Source organism: Lampetra planeri, chromosome 1, assembly GCF_965212315.1.
Source record: "Lampetra planeri chromosome 1, kcLamPlan1.2.h2, whole genome shotgun sequence".
In the NCBI taxonomy this organism is placed as follows: Eukaryota; Metazoa; Chordata; class Hyperoartia; order Petromyzontiformes; family Petromyzontidae; genus Lampetra; species Lampetra planeri.
The window spans coordinates 944756-966874 of NC_136107.1; the positions used below are offsets into that span (position 1 = coordinate 944756).

Below are 22119 nucleotides of genomic sequence, written 5' to 3' on the forward strand. Positions count from 1 at the left end.
CCCTCCGCTACTCGTGACGCAATCATCTGGATCAACCACATCAATGTTACATCGCAGTTCTTTCTCTACATCAACATCAGCCATCTGAAGAAGACTTCAGAAACGCGTTCTATTTCTTTAAATTCATATCATACCATACGTGTTATTTTGTCGGCAGGCAATGTCCAACACCATGTGAGACTAGGCTCTAAGAAAAGCTGTCTCGGGTGTGGACCAATCATTTTCAAGGAGAGTGCATACATTATCAGAGTTGTGTTTTTTGTTTGCATTCCGACGGCAGGTATTGTGGTCAATGCAAACATGACTCCTTGTAAAAAAGGTGTCAGTTTTGTTGCCAGATAAAAGGGTAAAAAAATCCAATTATCATATTTTGCTACTGGCAAAGGAGGTTCCAATGGAGCCAATGTACCCACCTCAGAAAAGCAACGGCAAAATAACTTCCGTTGACTCAGTCAACACGTGAGCGTATAATGCACTACAGTGAATATCCTGTGATCCGTGACCCTATCATCTGCTATTCCTGATATCCGCAAACTCCATTATCTACACCGCCATTCCACAAACGGAAACTCGTGTTATCCATCAATGGATTCTCCATCCATTCACGACAATGTATGGATGGGAGGAGTTTCCCTAAGGTGGTTTCCCTAATTAGAACAGTTCATCCACATTTACCGATGGATGAGTCACCTGGAAGTGGCTCCTAACATCGCTAAAATTATAATTTTACCCACATCCATTCACGGACAAAAGGATCCGCCAATACCGATCCCTGCATCAATGCCCACAAAGTTCACTGCGTTTGTGGCAAGTCCATTTGTGTTTCCGAAGACTGAATAACAAACCACAGCAATAGCCAGTGCAATTTATTTTGTGCATCAAAAAGAACCACGATGCTGTAAGTAGAGAGATGTGTTGAGTGGGAGATGAGCCGAACCTTGGACGGTGACGGTGGCGCGGGTGGCCCCGTCGGGCGTCTCACACGAGTACTCCCCGCCGTCCTCCGGCCCCGCGCCAGCGATGGTGAGTGTGCGCGCCGCCCCGTCAGACGCGAAGCGGTGCCTCTTGCCGGGCCGCACCTTCACCCCGTCCTTCTTCCACTCCACGTCGCCCGCCTCCCGGCTCAGCCTGCAGCGCAGCACCAGAGGCTCCCCCGCCACGCCCCGCACGTCCGTCAGTGGCGCCGAGAACAGCAGCGGGGGCTCTGTGTCCACGGGGGAGAAGGGGGGGGAGACGCACGCTCATCGAGGGGGCAGCGGCGCAAGTGAAGGCGGAGGCGGCGCTCGGCGACGAGTCCCGCGGGCTGGCGGGCAGCGGCGGCGCGGCCTCACCCTTGACGCTGACGCTGAAGCCCACGGAGTCCCCGTCCGTGCGGCAGCCGTAGGACGCGGAGTCGTTCGTCCGGGCCTGCTGGATGACCAGGCGCCTCGCCAGCCCCACGCTCTCCAGCCTCACGCCGCTGGCCGATGTCGCCAGCTCCTGCCCGTCCCTCAGCCACGTGACGGCGGCGTCAGCTCGGGACACCTCGCAGCTCAGCACCACCCGCTCCCCGGGGGCCACGTGCCACTCCGTCTGGGCGTCCGGGCGCCTGCGGAACGTGGCTGGCGGCTCTAAGGGATCAAAAATACAACATGTGTGACCACATTCGTCATCACGAACAACATAATCGGATTAAATAGCACAAGAAGACGTAATTCTTCTTCTTCATATACGATAACAAATTCTATGTGAGGCTATGACTTTAATCTTCGAATGCCGAATGGAATTCACAAGAAGTCGTAAACAAACACCTCGTGAAAGACTCAACGTTGAAGCTTCCATGAGGATGAAGGCCTACAACCCTGAAGTGCATCCACACAAACAATAGACACTTAACGTACAGATAGGAAATAAAAAAACCCTCTCCATAGTGTGGTGACTCTGGTCACTCAGAACGGACCATGGATCGTAGAACGACTCAATGCCCCATCCACAAACACGAAGCAGGAGGCGTCGTCAGAGCGATGCCCTCCGCTACTCGTGACGCAATCATCTGGATCAACCACCTCAATGTTACATCGCAGTTCTTTCTCTACATCAACATCAGCCATCTGAAGAAGACTTCAGAAACGCGTTCTATTTCTTTAAATTCATATCATACCATACGTGTTATTTTGTCGGCAGGCAATGTCCAACACCATGTGAGACTAGGCTCTAAGAAAAGCTGTCTCGGGTGTGGACCAATCATTTTCAAGGAGAGTGCATACATTATCAGAGTTGTGTTTTTTGTTTGCATTCCGACCGCAGGTATTGTGGTCAATGCAAACATGACTCCTCGTAAAAAAGGTGTCAGTTTTGTTGCCAGATAAAAGGGTAAAAAAAATATCCAATCATATTTTGCTACTGGCAAAGGAGGTTCCAATGGAGCCAATGTACCCACCTCAGAAAAGCAACGGCAAAATAACTTCCGTTGACTCAGTCAACACGTGAGCGTATAATGCACTACAGTGAATATCCTGTGATCCGTGACCCTATTATCTGCTATTCCTGATATCCGCAAACTCCATTATCTACACCGCCATTCCACAAACGGAAACTCGTGTTATCCATCAATGGATTCTCCATCCATTCACGACAATGTATGGATGGGAGGAGTTTCCCTAAGGTGGTTTCCCTAATTAGAACAGTTCATCCACATTTACCGATGGATGAGTCACCTGGAAGTGGTCTCCTAACATCGCTAAAATTATAATTTTACCCACATCCATTCACGGACAAAAGGATCCGCCAATACCGATCCCTGCATCAATGCCCACAAAGTTCACTGCGTTTGTGGCAAGTCCATTTGTGTTTCCGAAGACTGAATAACAAACCACAGCAATAGCCAGTGCAATTTATTTTGTGCATCAAAAAGAACCACGATGCTGTAAGTAGAGAGATGTGTTGAGTGGGAGATGAGCCGAACCTTGGACGGTGACGGTGGCGCGGGTGGCCCCGTCGGGCGTCTCACACGAGTACTCCCCGCCGTCCTCCGGCCCCGCGCCAGCGATGGTGAGCGTGCGCGCCGCCCCGTCAGACGCGAAGCGGTGCCTCTTGCCGGGCCGCACCTTCACCCCGTCCTTCTTCCACTCCACGTCGCCCGCCTCCCGGCTCAGCCTGCAGCGCAGCACCAGAGGCTCCCCCGCTACGCCCCGCACGTCTGTCAGTGGCGCCGAGAACAGCAGCGGGGGCTCTGTGTCCACGGGGGAGAAGGGGGGGGAGACGCACGCTCATCGAGGGGGCAGCGGCGCAAGCAAAGGCGGCGCTCGGCGACGAGTCCCGCGGGCTGGCGGGCAGTGGCGGCGCGGCCTCACCCTTGACGCTGACGCTGAAGCCCACGGAGTCCCCGTCCGTGCGGCAGCCGTAGGACGCGGAGTCGTTCGTCTGGGCCTGCTGGATGACCAGACGCCTCGCCAGCCCCACGCTCTCCAGCCTCACGCCGCTGGCCGATGCCGCCAGCTCCTGCCCGTCCCTCAGCCACGTGACGGCGGCGTCAGCTCGGGACACCTCGCAGCTCAGCACCACCCGCTCCCCGGGGGCCACGTGCCACTCCGTCTGGGCGTCCGGGCGCCTGCGGAACGTGGCTGGCGGCTCTAGGGGATCAACAAAACAACATGTATGACCACATTGAATTGCAAAAAAAGAATATAAAAACGACATAGTGCCTCTTGAAAAATGAGCCAAATGGATTTTATAACATTCGGTTATGATTGCTATGAATGTGATTCTATAGTTGGCCGAGGGGCATTTCGCCTGGCGTTCCATCCTGCTTATTCAATTTTTCTACCATTTCCAAGACAGAGTGCTCCATCCAGCTTGAATGTCTCTCCCCTACCATGTGAATAACACCCAGCATCTATATATTCTCCCTACCTGATACCCTATTGCATAGGCTGCAAGTAAGTGCACCTTGCTCAGTGCAGATGTGGCAAGACAAGGGCAGTCACGTGGCCTAGCAGAGTTCAACGCTCTTTGCTGAAGTTTGCAGCCCAAATGTGTAGTGAGTCCATCTAAGTCGCAGACGTTGTTCTTTAGAGGCAACACATTTATTGTAACACGTAAATACAAAGGGATAACTGCCCCTTTACCAGATACAGCCTGGGGTGGTGACCACCCAGCTAACTACTCTCTACGTACGAGTTACCGCTACGAAGGGTCAGACTCTCAAGTCCCCGGCCACGTGTTGATGCCTCGTAGGACGTAGAACTTCCAGCTTGTTGACGTGGAGCTTCCAGCTTGTAGAACGAAGCGACCCGGTCCCTCTCAGTGACCCACCTTATATCCCCCCGGGTCGGGGCCGGCTCCGCCCTCGGCCCCGCCCGCCTTCTCGAGCGTTCTAGCTCCCTCTCGATCCCCCTCGAGAGCTCTCCCTGGACACGTGGTCACCCCCTAGCCTCTCCACCTGAGGGCCTCTCTGTGGACACTCCGGATCACGTGTCTACGGGGTCAACCAGAGTGCCATGACCCTGGGCAACCCTGTCCTTGGGCTGACACTCTCCCGCTCTCCCTTGTGGGAGCCCGCACTACACGCCACGCGTAGTGCCCGCACTATCCCAGTGCTCACCAAGCCCCACTAGGGCTGATACTACACCCACCTATGGGGTGTACGCGATGACGGTGCAGCGCACGCCGTGATGTGCTAGAGCCTGCCTCACACAGCAACCCACACAATGCTGTCCGAGATGTAAGAACATCGCACGCCACGGCCTTCCTGGGCCGGCACCATACAGTGACAATTTAACGAGCATTTTTGTTTTTGCACGTGAGAAATAGAAATTAAAACACATGAGCAATAATCTTGATTTGAAGTTTTCGTGACTGCAGGAAACATTAGCAATAGCCTGTCCAACATATTGATCCATCGAAAGCAAAATGCCATGATGCTCCACCCACAGAAACCCTGCAAGTGCCGGCATCTTCTAAGTGGGTGATGAGCCGCACCTTGGACGGTGACGGTGGCGCGGGTGGCCCCGTCGGGCGTCTCACACGAGTACTCCCCGCCGTCCTCCGGCCCCGCGCCAGCGATGGTGAGCGTGCGCGCCGCCCCGTCAGACGCGAAGCGGTGCCTCTTGCCGGGCCGCACCTTCACCCCGTCCTTCTTCCACTCCACGTCGCCCGCCTCCTGGCTCAGCCTGCAGCGCAGCACCAGAGGCTCGCCCGCCACGCCCCGCACGTCCGTCAGCGGCGCCGAGAACAGCAGCGGGGGCTCTGTGTCCACGGGGGAGAAGGGGGGGGGGAGACGCACGCTCGGCGAGGGGGCAGCGGCGCAAGCAAAGGCGGCGCTCGGCGACGAGTCCCGCGGGCTGGCGGGCAGCGGCGGCGCGGCCTCACCCTTGACGCTAACGCTGAAGCCCACGGAGTCCCCGTCCGTGCAGCAGCCGTAGGACGCGGAGTCGTTCGTCTGGGCCTGCTGGATGACCAGGCGCCTCGCCAGCCCCACACTCTCCAGCCTCACGCCGCTGGCCGGCGCCGCCAGCTCCTGCCCGTCCCTCAGCCACGTGACGGCGGCGTCAGCTCGGGACACCTCGCAGCTCAGCACCACCCGCTCCCCGGGGGCCACGTGCCACTCTGTCTGGGCGTCCGGGCGCCTGCGGAACGTGGCTGGTGGCTCTAGGGGATTAACAATACAACATGTATGACTACATTGAATTCTAATAAAAAAATGAAAACTACATAGTGCTTTTTGCAAAATGAGCAAAATGGATTTCATAACATTCGGTTATGTCTTCACAAATGATTGCTATGAATGTGATTCTATAATTGACAGAGGGGCATTTCTCCTGGCGTACCCCTCCTGCTTATGCAGTTTTTCTACCATTTCCAAGACAGAGTGCTCCATCCAGCTTGAACGTCTCTCCCCTACCATGTGAATAACACCCAGCATCTGTAAGTTCTCCCTACCAGATTCTCTATTGCATAGGCTGCAAGTAAGTGCACCTTGCTCAGTGCAGATGTGGCAAGACAAGGGCAGTGACGTGGCCTAGCAGAGTTCAACGCTCTTTGTTGAAGTTTGCAGCTCAAATGTGTAGTGAGTCCAACTGAGTCACAGACGTTGTTCTTTAGAGGCAACACATTTATTGTAACACGTATATACGAAGCGATAACTGCCCCTTTACCAGATACAGCCTGGGGTGGTGACCACCCAGCTAACTACTCTATACGTAGGAGTTACCGCTACGAAGGGTCAGACCCTCACTCGAGTCCCCGGCCACGTGGTGATGCCTCGTAGGACGTGGAGCTTCCAGCTTGTTGACGTGGAGCTTCAGCTTGTAGGATGTAGCGACCCCGGTCCCTCTCAGGGACCCACCTTATATCCCCCCGGGTCGGGGCCGGCTCCGCCCTCGGCCCCGCCCGCCTTCTCGAGCGTTCTAGCTCCCTCTCGATCCCCCTCGAGAGCTCTCCCCGGACACGTGATCACCCCCTAGCCCCCCCACCTGGGGACCTCTCTGTGGACACTCCAGATCACGTGTCTACGGGGTCAACCAGAGTGCCATGACCCGGGGCAACCCTGTCCTTGGGCTGACAGTCTCCCGCTCTCCCTTGTGGGAGCCCGCACTACATGCCACGCATGGTGCCCGCACTATCCCAGCTCTCACCAAGCCCCGCTAGGGCTGGTACTACACCCACCTACGGGGTGTACGCGATGACGGTGCATTGCACGCCGTGCTGCGCTAGAGCCGGCCTCACACAGCAACCCACACGATGCTGTCCGCAACGTAAGAACATCGCACGCCACGGCCCTCCTGGGCCGGCACCATACAGTGACAATGTAACGAGCATTTTTGTTTTTGCACGTGAGAAAAAGAAAGTAAAACACATTAGCAATAATCTTGATTTGAAGCTTTCGTGATGGCAGGAAACATTAGCAATAGCCTGTCCAACATATTTGATCCATCGAAAGCAAAATGCCATGATGCTCCACCCACAGAAACCCTGCAAGTGCCGGCATCTTCTAAGTGGATGATGAGCCGAACCTTGGACAGTGACGGTGGCGCGGGTGGCCCCGTCGGGCGTCTCACACGAGTACTCCCCGCCGTCCTCCGGCCCCGCGCCAGCGATGGTGAGCGTGCGCGCCGCCCCGTCAGACGCGAAGCGGTGCCTCTTGCCGGGCCGCACCTTCACCCCGTCCTTCTTCCACTCCACGTCGCCCGCCTCCCGGCTCAGCCTGCAGCGCAGCACCAGAGGCTCCCCCGCCATGCCCCGCACGTCCGTCAGCGGCGCCGAGAACAGCAGCGGGGGCTCTGTGTCCACGGGGGGGAAGGGGGGGTGAGACGCACGCTCGGCAAGGGGCCAGCGGCGCAAGCAAAGGCGGAGGCGGCGCTAGGCGACGAGTCCCGCGGGCTGTTCGGGCAGCGGCGGCGCGGCCTCACCCTTGACGCTGACGCTGAAGCCCACGGAGTCCCCGTCCGTGCGGCAGCCATAGGACGCGGAGTCGTTCATCCGGGCCTGCTGGATGACCAGACGCCTCGCCAGCCCCACGCTCTCCAGCCTCACGCCGCTGGCCGGCGCCGCCAGCTCCTGCCCGTCCCTCAGCCACGTGACGGCGGCGTCAGCTCGGGACACCTCGCAGCTCAGCACCACCCGCTCCCCGGGGGCCACGTGCCACTCCGTCTGGGCGTCCGGGCGCCTGCGGAACGTGGCTGGCGGCTCTAAGGGATCAACAAAACAACATGTATGACCAGAGTTATGTTTTTTGTTTGCATTATGACTGCAGGTATTGTGGTCTATGCAAACATGACTCCTTGTAAAAAGGTGTCAGTTTTGTTGCCAGATAGAAGGGTAAAAAACCAATTATCATATTTTTACTGGCAAATGAGGTTCCCATAATGTATGACCACATTTGTTATATTTACTCTTGCCATTGGTTTATTTTACTCAGTGCCTTTTGTATACATTCATAATTGTGCTCTATTCCAGAAGAGCACAAGCAGCCAGTTCAACTGCCTATGATGAGGAAGGAAAAAAACGTGGCTGATCTTTTTGGGGAACCTTGAATATGGCTCTTTTTTCATACAATTTGAATGACGTTTTGTTTCTTTCTCTTATACAGATTCTTTAGGAAGACTGCTCAAACAAACTCTTTGACAATTTCTACTTCGCCTCATGCAACTTCATAAAACTGACATTTCACGCATTTCCGACAATTTCCCAGCGGGTGGTAACATCCGACACGACGACGACGTCCGCTCACACGCGGGCCGCCCACTTCGGCGGCGTGAGTCGCCCCCAACTGCCCCCTGACCTTTGACGATGAGCTTCATCTGGGCGCGGACGGGACCCGACACGAACTGGACGCTGGCGCCGCTCTCGCCCGGGCGTGCCGCGCGGATCATCAGCGTGTGAGTGTTCCGCGTGTGCTGCACTGCGTGCCGCTCGCTCGCCCGCACCGCCTCGCCATCGATGGACCAGCTCCCCGCCGCGCCGCCCGACAGTTCCACCACAAAGACGGCGTCCTCGCCGGCGAGCACCTCCACGTCCCGCGGCACGGACGCCAGCGACAGGCGGCTCTCCGGCACTGCGGCACGCGGACGACGCGCCGGGTAAGCGCCGATCGACGCCGGACGTGCCGTGCGAGGGACGTGCGGCGATGGGGTGAGGTTTGTTTAGCGATCCCACAGCGAGTTTCCGACACGCCCGCTATGATGTCCGCAGTGTTGTCACGTGGGGATATTTTACGATTCAAATTAGCCCTGTAATTTTGAGCCTGGTAAGCATCGGATACCAGGTGCGGTAGGCATTTGAGGTGAGAGGTGGGCACGAGATGTCAGTGCCGAGCAGGACCCCCTCCACGTACACACGAGGCCAAACGCCTGTTGGTGAGATTGGCTGCACGTCCCAATGCGGCGGCGTCGTCGTCACACTCACCGATGTAGTATGTGCCCGGAACCTCCACGCAGAGGCTGCGGCCGGCTTTGTTGATGGCCGAGATGCGGAAGAGGTAGTCGCCTTCCTCAGGGAGGTTGCCCACACGCAACTCCGTGCCGGGCACGCTGGCCGAGTCGTGGCAGCGCCCCCATGCGGTGTTCCCCAGGAGGCAGTACTCCACCACGAAGGCCTCGTCCGCCTCCGCCGCCACCGCCTTACCCTTCTTGGGCCCCGGTTTCCATGCCAGCATGACCCAGTTCTCCGATTGTGAGGTCACCTTGGGGTCGGTTGGAGCACCAGGTGGAGCCAGGCGTGGGGCTAATGCACGGGACGCAGGTCACACACAGACACGCACACGGACACCACAATCTTCAAAAATCTACACATTTTTTTTTATTGGTAATCCTCAATATCTAAAAAATGAGGAGCCAAATTAGCAAACGTGAACATGTCCACGATGTTAACTCTTCATCTTGTACATATGAATATCAAACTTCTTTTGCTTGATGAACTTGCTGAACACTATTCAACTTTATCGGTTACAAGCCACGTACAACTAGACACACGTGGGTAAACCAATTCTAACACTCTCTGTAAATGTTTGTATGTTAAACTTATTTCGCACTGTACTAAGCCTACCGTGTTAATCGGAGGTGCGGGAGAAGGACAACAACCCAAACACAAAACGAACTTCGAAACAAATGAGTTTTCAATTTAAATGTAAATGTGCATAGGTCCAGTGGCTTCTAATATCAGAAAAAAGAGCGTTCCAGACGGCCGCAAAAGTGCATCTGAAAGCGTGCGACGCGTTAACCATCTTCGTAGAGACCTGTGACAATGAGCTGTGACGACGTCTTCGAGTCTCCGCAGACGAAGCTGACCTCGCCCGCGTCCGCCTGGGTTACTCCCGCCAGCGTGAGCGAGTGACTCTTCCCGTCCACCTTAACCACCGCCCGGGCTCCCGCGTCGATCTCCTCGCCGTTCCTCAGCCACCGGCCGCCAACCCCCTCCTGGTCCAGCTCCACCAGGAAGTGAGCCACCTCCTTCTCTCGGACCTCGGTGCGTCGGGGAAGCTTCTGGACAATGGCACCTGCAATAGCAACATCAATAACAATGATAACAAACGGTAAAGTTAAAGGCGCATCCCTACAACTGGCCGCCGTGGTGGCGAGATGTTCACTACCTCGCCTGGAGGTCGTGGGTTCAATCCCGACCCTGACGCCTGCTGCATATTTTGAGTTTGTATGTTCTCCCCGCCGTCGCATGGATTTTTCTCCGGGTCCTCCAGTTTTTCCCTCCACATTCAGAGTATTTGGCTGCTATACATTTACAGATGAAAAGCCACTTCGTTGAGCTATCATTTGTGGCCAGGTCGCTTCTGAAATAGAAGCTAATAGCTCAATGGGTCCTACCTGGTAAAATAAAAATAGTCCAATTGCTCGATTACACCACCATGGCCAGAAGTGCCTCCACTCAGGGAAGCCCTAGATGGCCCCTGCAGAGTGCATTAATAATGTATTTTATATATTTTGGAAGGTCTTGTTATGACTCAAGACTCTCTTCAAGAGGGTCCTACATTGAGATGTCTGGAAAATTGCGCACGCGAGGAAATAACGAAGCTTCAAACTTGCGTTGGGCAGTCTGGGACGCAAAGTCAATGTTTGCAGCTACAAGATAAGAGACACTTGGCTTTATCTTTAACCGGCAAATAATATTTTAAGTAAAACGCGAGCCTGGTACAGCACGCCGCGTGGCTCGCATAATCGTGAAGGCGGGGAGGAAGTAAAAGGTGGCGAAAGAGGAACGCGTGAACGTCGGCAACCAAGGAAGCGAGGCGAGCGAGTCGCCGTCACCTTTCACGGAGAGCTCGGCGACGGTGCGGCTCCCCTCGGGCATCTCGCACACGTACACCGCCTCGTCGTCCGCCGTCACGTTGCAGATGGTGAGGCGCCGCATCGTGCCCTCCTCCTCCATCACGTACTTGTCGGCCTTCGGCGCCAGCGGCGTCTCCTCCATGAACCAGCTGGCGTGCGCCGACTCGGCCGGCACCTCACACTGCAGCGTCGCCGACTGCCGCTCCATCACCTCCACGTCGCGCAGCCGCTCCTTGAAGGGCACCAGCGGCTCTGCGCACGACGACGCCGCCGCCGCGCACCTCCGATCAGCACGGTTGGCTACGTACGGTGCGAAAGAAGTTCAACGTGCAGCGCACGCGTGCATAGATCCCACGGTAGTGACTCACCGTTGACGATGAGCTGCACGGGACTGTACGTCTTGCCCACCACGTTGGTGGCCGTGCAGGTGTACAGCCCCCTGTCGCTCTGCTTGCAGAAGAGGACCTTGAGGATGTAGTAGCCCTCGTCGTCCTCGTAGATCATGTGACGGCGCCCCGGGGAGATCACCTCGTCGTCTTTCTTCCACACGATTTCGGGCTTGGGCTTCCCCGTGACGTAGCAGCTGAGGCGGGCATGCTTGCCCTCCCTCACCTGTGGCCCAGGAGATCACGGACACGAAACGGGAATTGAGGAAACTTGCCGTGGCGGTTCACGGTTAGGGGGCCGGTGGGGCCAGGCACTCCCTCATGAAAGAAGAATACATTTAATACGACCTTAACAATGTTTACCTGTTCATTATAAAGATGATAAACCAGAAACACCCCCTTCCCCCTACTCCCTCTACCCCACCCTCACAGGCTTCCATGCCCCGGCAATATATTAACCCGCTGCCACAAATGGACCACAATATCTCGCTGATCTCGCCAAGGAACAATAAACCGCCATCACGCGAACTCCGTCCGGTCATCCTCGCAGCAGCAGCGGCGGCGGCTTTTGGCTCACTATCGAACACAGGCGGCGGTTACCGCATCGCGCGGCGCTTTCAGATGCGCTTCTGCGACCGTCTGGAACGCTCGGAGCTATCTACACGTTTAATAATAATAATAATAGTTCAATTTGTAACGCGCGCAAATTTGCTGACGTAGTGGCTGCAACTCAGAATCATCATCTAGATTGACATAGAGAATTGTTTTTGTGTTTAATTCGTTGTCCTTTTCCCGCACCTCCGATCAGCACGGTTGCCTATATACGGTGCGAAAGAAGTTCAACATTAATTTATTAGCAGAGAGTGTTAGAAGTGGTTGGCCCACGTGTCTGGTTGTACGTGACTTGCAACCGATAAAGTGGAGTAGTGTTCAGCAAGTTGAGTGGAGGAAACCACTGAGACCCAACACCTTCCTGTTCATGAGATCTCTCCCTCTCCGGCTCATGGCTCAAGCTCCCAAAATTCCAACCCCTCTCTTCACCACCACGCAACACAACACCACGCAGCACAACAGTGGTGACGAGAGGTCGAGAGCTATGGCCAGCAAAGGGCAGTCGAGGTGTGGCTCCCCTCTTGCCTTCCTCATCAACAGTGGCTCTGAGGTAGCCAACACCGCTGTGTGCAGATGAACGTCGGACACCCAGCGTCGTCATTAAGCACACGGCATGACCTGCGGCTAGCGGGGTTTGTTTTTAAGTAAAAAAGAGAGTTGCCAACTTTCTCGACAGGAATGTTATTTTTTCTAACAGATTTATCTCGTATTCTTAGGTGTTTTCGGTAAAGTCACGTAGGTAAAAAATTAAAATGAATAAAATAAAAATAAAATAAAAATCACGACGTTTCGGAGGCAACACAAGCTTCCATCTTCAGGAGGAACCGTCACAAACCGAACCGAACCGTCACAGCCCGACAGCTGATACAGCTGTCGGGCTGTGACGGTTCCACCTGAAGAAGGAAGCTTGTGTTGCCTCCAAAACGTCGTGATTTTTATTTTATTTTTATTTTATTAATTTTAATTTTAATTCTTTACCTAAGTGACTTTACCGAAAAAACCTAAGAATATGAATCCTTGCAGTCACGAAAGCTTCAAATCTAGAATTAGATTTATTTCGATTTGAAGCTTTCGTGATTGCAGGAATCCATACTCTTTGGTTCTTTCGGTAAAGTCTCGTAGTTAGAAATCAAATAAAAATCCTCTCTCGCCTACTTCAGCATTTTTCTTGCTGTGGCTGTTCCACCTGATGAAGATTGCTTGTGTTGCGATCGAAACGTCGTGATTTGTGAAATTTTATTTGATTTCTACCTACGTGACTTTACCGAAAGAACCAAGGAGTAACAGATTTATGTGTGTGCACAAGTTTGACGTGTCCTGTAACGGTATTGTTTTTGCTCTGATTCATATTAGGTTGATTTTAAATGCTTCTGTTAAAGTCGTACTTTGTTTTATTCCTTCTGTAATTTTGGTGTCAACCCACGTCACTCTTGCAAACAAGACTCATCCTGGTGTCTTGACTTTTCACCTGGTTAAACAAAGTAAACTTGAACCATGTTCATACCGAGGTTCATTATACAATCTTTATGAAAGACACGCACCTATCACGGTCATGAGAACGAGAAGCAGATCAGTGCAAGATCATGACCAACCGCAGGTGCCACTGGACTGCAACTTCCACGTGCCAGCGATGGAATAGGAAGCCAGTAATTGTGTTTATCTTGCTACTTTGGCATGACATTGCACCCTCGGCCCACCCATTGCGGCGTTGGAAAACCCAACGCGTTTGTCAATAACACTGCGGCCTTAAAAGGAAAAATTTATACAAAGTGTAAATAAAGTGTAAATGATCGGCCCTTCTTCTTATTCCATGTCTTGTGGAAAAGGTTCATTGCCCGCTACATATTACATATTTTACTATATATTTAGTTTTCCTTTGAATGCCACAGTGTTTTTGACCCCGTGACCTTAATGTCGTTGCGGTTTTTTGTTGACGTTTTATTTTTATTTTGCTCGTGCACCACCGCCAACGCAGCAGCGTCGGCGAACGACTTTGCTTCAACGCGGCAGCGTCGGTGTCGTCAAGCGAGGCCCGTGAGCAGCGCGGGACAGGCGGCGTGCCCTGCTGAGGACCCCCACCACGCACCTTGAAGGTTTTCGTCAAGTTCTTGTCGTCGTGGTTCTCCTCCATTCGTACGGGCGAGCGCGACGGGCTGTAGCCCTACAAGCAGAGACGCGCGGTCAGTCAGCGGAGCGTCACCGCTCACCCGTTGACGCTTCAGTGACAGGTGATGAATCGTGACGGTAACAGCGTTTACTTCGTCAATGTGTAGCGGGGTTTCTCAATTACGATTGTCGAGTGCCTCCCGTGTAGAGCTGTCCATGTTTACCATCAGGTGTGTGCAGTGTGCAGTGTCTTAGATCGCATTTGATTATAAGATGCTGAAATAACGATATCAACAAATTCAGGGTGATTTTTCCACAGGCCAACGTGAATTGCTGCGTGTCTGCTGTGACGCTGCAGTCTGCTACTTGTGTCACCACCGCGTGGCAGAGTGGACAGGACAGGTGTGAGGAGAAGTTCATCACTCGAAACCAAACTCGCTGCACCCAACTCGGTTACATCTGGGAATGCGTTTCGCCTGTTAATGCAGCCGGGCGTTTACTGCGTTCCGACAGCGGCAGGAGTTGTATTAATCTTAGTGCTTTGAGCAAGACTACAATGGCCTTCCATTCATTGAGGAGTGTATTTAGTCGTACGCGCGTACATGTTTTTGGATATACACCAACATTTCGACGCGGGATTCCCTGCGGTCTCAACTAATTCGTCGTCAGACAGCGCGATGGAATGTGTAGGAGACGATGTGCGGTGGTTACACCGCTGTTGCCAGCTGACAAGGAGGAATGAGAATTTGCCAGAACTGAAAAGGTCACCTGGTGGAACGGGGAGGAAGGGGGAGGTGGGATGGGGCACACCAAGCCTCAAACTACGGCCCTGCCGCTACCCTGAACTTAGCAGCCACTAGCATAGTGCTACGCTTACTCCTAACGTACACGAGCTAACCCCCGCAAGCCAACCGGTATTCATTCTACCGCTACCCCTAATCACACAAACTAATCAGTCGCTAGTATTATCCCTTACCTTCTGCGGCCGTCTGGAATGCTCTTCCTTCCGATATTCGGAACCCACTGGAGTGATGCACTTTTAAATCATCGTCTAGATTGACAAACTAATTTCTTTACAACTGCGTTTTGTGTTTGGTATGTTGTTCCCCCACTCCCACGCACCTTCGATTAGCACGGCCGGCTACGTGCGGTGTGAAAGAAGTTCAACATACACGCATACATACCTTGACCAAGTAGCCAAGCAGAAAGTGAACACGCACTCATCCTGCGCTCATCCCTACTGGCAGCCCCCCCACCGGCGAGAAGCAACAGGCTTCTCCGATCCGCTAACTCGGCGCTTGCCACTGGCCCGGGTCCAGTCTCCAGGCTCTGTCGGCGCTTCCACAACTCGGCCCCAAGGTAAAGCTACCAAATGTCCTGGTTTTGGGCCAGGTCAGTGCTCTTTTCAGAAAGGCTACGCTGGTGCATCTCGAAACCTTTGAGAAAATCAGCGTCTTGTCCCGAATGTAAATATTTTCTAGCCTCGTGCCGAGGGCAGGGGACTACCTCTGGGCAGCGTGCACGGTTGGCTGAGGGGCTAGTTATTGAGTGGGCGGGGCTACGTGAGAGTGGGCGGGGTTCACGTAGGAACCAGCTGCCACTTAAAAAAATTGGTCGCGGTCAGCGTTAGGTTCAGCCAATCATCTCGTCGGGTTCCATAAAAGAAGGGCCACTTTGGTTGAGGTGTGGATAAACGATGTGTGCCGGCTGAACGTTTTCCAGGACCAGAACTGTGGCAGCTTTCCCGCGACCCTCACCGTGTAGAGGCTGGAGGTGGAGGAGGAGTTGGAGGTGTAGTCCCTGGTGAGGCGGTAGCTGTAGGAGGAGCGGCTGTGGTACTCGTCGACATGTCCAGCCACAGGAGAATGAGTCCGGGACTGCAGTGACAACACAGCACGTGTGCCTCTCAGCTACGCACGCACGCACGCCAGCGGGAGGCGCCTCTCATTTTCCTTCATTTACCCAGGGAGTGTATAACCAAGTCAATTTAAGGTCTTTATTCAGCAGTGCCCTCGAATAATCTCTGCGGCAATTGGTGCCTGTCCAAAAATAAACACACGTTTGTTAATAATAAAAAAATCACTGCACGTTTTATTACATTTTTATCACAATTGTTTCACTTGCGTAACCGAGGGAAGCCACACCGACTCTCAACACTAATTCTCAGGAGGGTCCTGTGCATTTAGATATTTGGCCAATTTCATTGATGAGAATTTGGCTTCTCGTGGGAGGCTCTACACACACCGAGGTTCTACACACGCCGAGGCTCTACACACACGGACACATTACATTTGCTTCTGTACTGCAATTTCCTGGCCACCTTGCAGCTCAGCAGGATTTGGAGTTTCACGAATCGGCACGATACACCAAGTATCACCTCCAAAGGTGCCGGATCACCGGTGTGTGCCACCATCACGACAGGTCTAATACTGTAGTAATAATAATCATCATTTCGACTTGTAATGTGCCGCACAGTATTCACTCCCTCTCAAAAAGCGTAAATGACTCAGATGCACAAAGAAACCCAGACAAGAGGGAAAAGCAGCCAGGCAGTAACCCGATGCCCCAAGTTCTGTGGTCCTCTATATATGAAGGTGTTATAGCAGCCAATTATTGAGTGTTTAGATGTGGGGGGAACCGGAACACCTGGAGAAAATCCACGCGTGCGAGGGGGAAACACTCTATCCCATACAGAGGGAACAGGTGAAGTCCACATTTTCTGTACCAGCTTACCCTGGCAAGCAAAGAAATGGCACATTGACACCGAAGGGAAAGAAGGCTGCCCAATATTTTACCCTCGCCTCCAACAAATGCCAGATTAGCGGTGAGACGAGCGCGGCGCCGCATACCGAGGGCGCGCTCCTCGACGGAGAGAGGTATCCGTCCGGGGCGGCGGTGGGCGACGTCGACCGCGACAGGGTCACGTGGGGTGCCCCTAGGAGCCGGGCGTCCCCGCGCCGCGTGTAGGGGCTCAGGCGGGCGAGGCGCGCGTCGGCGCTCTGCCGCAGCAGCTCCAGCTTCTTGCGCTCGTGGTCACGCGTCGTGTGCAGGTGCGAGCGCGGCAGCGACTTCGCCTCCTCGCTCCACCTGCGAGCGCGGGGAACAGCGGTCGCACGCGGCCGTGAGACGAGGCTGTGCAAGAGTTGTACGGATTGTTTTTTTATATCGCGCAATGATACCTCTTAAACCTGACCAAGAGACAGAATGAGAAACAATACAAATGGAACGCGAGATTTTATTTTATCAAATCTCTAATCGAATTATGACCCCCGAATAACATTGTGACCCCATAAGTGATTTAAAATTGTATTACTGCTTAGTATGAAACCTTTTTTTTTATTTCAGTAGCGAGAAAGAAAGTTTTTTTTACTGATTTTATTCAGCATTTACTGCTTCACAACATCAAATATTGAGTTTTGTTTCATGCAGTAAAACCCATGTCTTTTAGCAGCAAACAGGGCCTCATGGTGAATCTTCTTGCTAATAATTTCGGGAAAGCCAGCAGTTTTTTTTATTATCAAGCCTGACAAGGCATTTGAGACGCAAACGGTCAAAACCAGTCCCAAAGTTTACTTGATGAAACAACACGGGCTGGTGGACTCAAACATTATTTATTTATATCAATTGCAACATCATATTTTCGATTTAAAGGCCAGTAACTTGGATGCAACAGGCGAGTAATATACATAAATAAGTATAACCCGTAAAAACGAAGTTTTTCACTATAAATCCTTTATATGCGTGGCAGCGAACTTAATATAAAGGATTTAAAAATATATTCGCCTGTGGAGGACGCGGGGATCGATCCCGCGACCTTTGGCATGGGAAGCGAGGGCGCTACCAACTGCGCTACTCCGCCACGGCCTGTGGAGGGGTTACGCTCTGGGCTCTTACACTGTGCGTTCTATTTGAATATATGTAAAATAATTTTTTTTGCCTAAAAAGTGTAAAATGTTGGGAATTTTTTCACGAACATTAATTGTCTCGCACAACGAGTCTATGTGGAAAATGTCAGCTCGATTGGATCACGGGAAGTGGGTTTAAAAACGACAGAAAGATTTGCACGGTCGTAAGCAAGCAAGCACGCAAGCAAGCACGCAAGCAAGCAAGCAAGCGAACTTAATATAAAGGATTTAAAAAGACCAGTAACTTCCATGGTAGGCCAATGATTTCTATATAGCAGGCCAGAAAAAAGTTCAACATACGTAGTAATTTCTAGAATAGGCCAGGAACGTTGATATGATATGCCAGTAATTTATATAAAACAGGCCAGTGCTGTCTAGAACAGGCCAGCGATTAGTGCAGCAACCCGACCTGTGAAGGTGCAGCGAGTCCGAAGTCGGCGCCGCCAGCGAGACGCTGAGCACCGTGGAGGCGACGGCCTCCCCGGCGCGGTTGCGCGCGTGGCACGAGTAGGTGCCCGCGTCCGTGGTGCGCGCCGCGCTCACGGTGAGCGAGTGCACGCCGTCGCGGAACTCGGCGGCGAAGCGGTGGCCGTCGGGCAGCGTGTCCACGTCCACGCCGTCCCGCTGCCAGGCGACCGCAGGGGGCGGCCTCCCCAAGATCCTGCAGCTGAAGGTCGCGTCGGCCCCCCTGGACACCTTCTGAGCGGACGGACGCACCACGAAGGAGGGCTCCCGTGCGGCGACGCCGCCGCCGCCGTAGCCGCCGCGGTCACGCAGCCGGAGCGACCCCGAGAGCCGGAACGGCGCCGACTCGTCCACGTCGAGCGTGGCACTCGCGACCGCCTCTCCCGCGCTGTTGCGCGCGCGGCACGTGTACTCGCCGGCGTCGTCGCCCCGAGCCTCGTACACCGTCAGGCTGTGCGCGCCGCGCTCCTCCGCCGACAGCTTGCGCCGCGCGTCCGGGCGCACGGGCCGGCGGTCCTTCTCCCACGCCACGTCGGGGCTGGGCTCCCCCGCGACCCAGCAGCTCAGCGTGACGTCCCTGCCGGCGGCCACGGACGCGGACTTGGGTCGCGACACGAAGCGGGGAGCTTCGCCGCCCCTGCGGTTGAACATCTCGCGGCGAGGCGGAGAGCGGGAAGGAGACTGCTCGACCTGGAATGGGAAAAGGCAGAGAGAGGGGGAGAGGGTGAGAGAGACCGCTTGGCAGCGCTCGAATGGAACTCGAGCATGAATGGGCGCGTGGGCGGGCGGGCGAGATGGTGGACAGACAGGTGTCGGCGTTCTTTCCGTTTTGTCCCCGTGTAAGGGACATGCGGCGATGGAGTTAGGTTTGTTTAGGAGAAGCGCACGAGCGTGGCGACAGCGATCCCAGAGCGGTTTCCACCACCCGCTGGCAAGCTCCCAGTGTGGCCAGTTTTACTGTAAAGGGCAGGCAATGCTGCATGACATTTTTCAAATATCGTGGCATTTTACGAGGAAAATTTGAGACCTATGATTAAACTGTTTCATTGTACTACTCCTGCGTAAAGGATCAATCCCAGAACATGAAAGCATAGCTCGTTATTTAATACATATCCTTTTGAACAAATCACCCGGAGTGAGCCCGATGTCATTGGATCACTGAAGCTAATCAGGTCTGAACCTGCCTAGTACTTGGATGGGTGACCACCAAGGCTTGTCTGATGTTGTGGGTGTGGGGCTGCCAGATTTTCAGGAGGTGGCAGTGCTGAGTGTGACCCCCCATCCGATGCGTGGCATTTCTCGAGGTCTCCCCCAGTTTTCTCCCAGACGCTGCTAATCGGCAATGGCCGAACATCCCGAATGCACGACTGTCCTGCAAATAGTTTCTGAGACTTTTCCGGATTACAAAACTTTCCATTTTTAAATATCGATGATCTCTCCCCTTTGGTCGTGGAAAGTGTTCTCTAATTGCTGTAGTCGTGTTTGTGCGGCTGTTCTGGAGGAGAGCACAGCGGTGTAATTGCTATAAGAGTCTATGCGGAGTGAGTGGCACAGCGTGCGCGCGCGTGTGTGTACGAGTGCACGTGTACACTGCCAGGTTTATTTTTAAACGCTGCCAAGCCTGGCACGCGTTGAGTGGAATGCAATTCCCATTGTGCCCAATGTGTTACGTGGATTTCTTTGGCCATTGACATGACAACAACAACAATAATATTAAATCTCGTTGTGTTCGTGCGTTTCAATTGAAACTTAAACGAACTTTACAAAAGGGAGCAGCAACCACCACTACCGTCCCCATCAACACAACATAGCAGCACACATTGCATTGAACTCACACATTTAACACATGAAGTAACCTTACGATAACATTGTATTTATGTTCTCGGTTCTTTCGGTAAAGTCACGTATAAGGGAAGTAATAAAATAATAAAAATAAAACATAATAAAATAATTCTCACGACGTTTCGGCCACAACGCAAGCAGCCGTCCTCAGGTGAAGAATGAAACACCACCAAGCTTGGAGCGTATATTTAAGCTGGGTTGGAGAGGGGGAGATGGGAAGAAGAGCGCCTTGACAAAATAATTTGCATATCAAGAGGAATTTAGCATATGGAAAATTGTAAAAATTGTATTTATGATTTGTGCAGCCCCTGCCTTTTAGAATATGAGTTATTTATTTGGAAGTTATAATAATTGACGGCCCTTTTTCAATCCACTGCTGGATGGAGACTTTCCCAGACTGTCAGTCATGTTTTTTTTACCATACTTCACCACGCCGGTTAGTGCTATTTGGAGAGTAGGAGGGGCCGCGAGTCATTATTGTCATCTGTAAATATTGGCACATTTGTTTTCTCCGGATCCGATCATCGCCCATAAATTTCACGTAAACATAACAACATTCATGCACGCACGACCCTACGCATGCATATTTCATGATCCTAACAATCCACACCCGGGGCGATGAATCGTCACCATCACAATCATCATCACCACCACGTGCTCATACATTACAATAAGATTTCAAAAGTCTTGCGAGGATGATCTGGCAGCAGGCGAATGGCCCTGCGGCGTAGCGGGACTGTAACCTTGGCGAACGGCAGCTGTCGCCCCACTTCAGCGCAATCTTCACCCGGGGCCGTCACGCCGCTATAAATACTGCGGGGCCCGGGACGGGAGACAGCGCAACCAGGCCAGAGCCTCCGGGGGGGGGGGTGGAGGAGGGAATGCGCTCCACCACGCACTTACATTGTGTACGGGTACAGCCACACACACAGAACTTTGGTTTAACACGTAGGCTTTCGCGACCAATATCATCCATAATATAGGTTTTTTTTAGTGGTTAACACATGTGGTCACCACATCTACGCCTCTATATAAGGAACGAAACAGGTCGGCTTCTCCACAAATCTGGCTGTCGCTTGATGAAGCTAGTTGTAATCACTGGCGAAACGTCGTACTCAGATTGTAAATGTTGTGGCTTGGCGCTCCAATACACCGGTGTGCTGTACTAGTAACGAATTGCCACGTTCTGTTTACGTGACGAACCTTAGCAATTGGCTGTGTCGGGTGGTGGCGGGTTTAACGACGCATTTATATTTACGCGATCTAACCCCAACCCCCCCCCCCTGCATTATACACGTCACTATCTCTGTGAACACCGAAAACGAGCAGCCGACACAAACCCAACAAGCGACGCGTTGCAATGGGGAAGGAGGGAGCAAGAGCAGTGTGGAGTCGAGCTCACTAGCCAGCCTCACAGTCGCCCTAGTGCTTACACTTACCAACTAGTTAGTCGGCAACCAGCCACTGGAAACAGCCCTTCAACTGGCCCCAGCCCTAACGACCGACTAGTCAATCACCCATTGGCCATGACTAACTAGCCAACTGGCTTCAGCTAACATTTAAACTGGCCCTAATGCTAACGAGCTCACCAACCAGCCATAATCGCTAACCCATAAAAACTAGAAATCCAGTCCCGACTAGTAGTCCTGCAACTTGCCCCAACCCTAACAACTGACCATAGCCCGAGCCAAGCAGCCGACCAGCCACTAGTAGCAGTGTTATCTCTAACGCTCACCACTGAGTCAACAAGTCACTATTACCAGCCCTTCCACTGGCACCAACCCTACCTCTAATCGTGCCTCCAGCACCTCGCAAGGTTCCTTTTTATTATTTAGCTGCCTTTCAGTGTTGCCGTAAACACCGAAATGTGCGCACGAACTGTGGCTGGAACCGCTGTGCCCCCCCCCCCCCAGCTCACACTCGATTCTGAGAGTCAGAGATTCTGTTCCTCCCGCCTTGGTGAACCGTGGGGGCCCTCAAAGCGTCTCCCTCCTCACGGGCGGGCGTGGGTGATTGCTCGTTTATCGGAGACGGTGCTGGAAAAAT

At 53.3% G+C, this 22119-nt stretch overlaps 1 protein-coding gene across 1 annotated transcript in view; it reads right to left on the reverse strand.

Moving 5' to 3' along the window:
• OBSCN (obscurin, cytoskeletal calmodulin and titin-interacting RhoGEF) overlaps window positions 1-18882 on the reverse strand; it is a 107444-nt gene extending 88562 nt beyond the window's left edge. The window contains exons 1-17 of the mRNA XM_078599260.1: window positions 18176-18882; window positions 16711-16948; window positions 15619-15738; window positions 13842-13916; window positions 11126-11369; window positions 10737-11009; window positions 9713-9973; window positions 8884-9201; window positions 8261-8533; window positions 7389-7667; window positions 6993-7259; window positions 5350-5628; window positions 4960-5226; window positions 3333-3611; window positions 2945-3211; window positions 1332-1610; window positions 938-1204 (exon numbers count right to left, since the gene is read on the reverse strand). Coding sequence (XP_078455386.1) covers window positions 938-1204; window positions 1332-1610; window positions 2945-3211; window positions 3333-3611; window positions 4960-5226; window positions 5350-5628; window positions 6993-7259; window positions 7389-7667; window positions 8261-8533; window positions 8884-9201; window positions 9713-9973; window positions 10737-11009; window positions 11126-11369; window positions 13842-13916; window positions 15619-15738; window positions 16711-16948; window positions 18176-18882 — 4693 coding nt within the window. The remainder of the gene's footprint in view (window positions 1-937; window positions 1205-1331; window positions 1611-2944; window positions 3212-3332; window positions 3612-4959; window positions 5227-5349; window positions 5629-6992; window positions 7260-7388; window positions 7668-8260; window positions 8534-8883; window positions 9202-9712; window positions 9974-10736; window positions 11010-11125; window positions 11370-13841; window positions 13917-15618; window positions 15739-16710; window positions 16949-18175) is intronic.
• Window positions 18883-22119: the final 3237 nt, after the last annotated feature.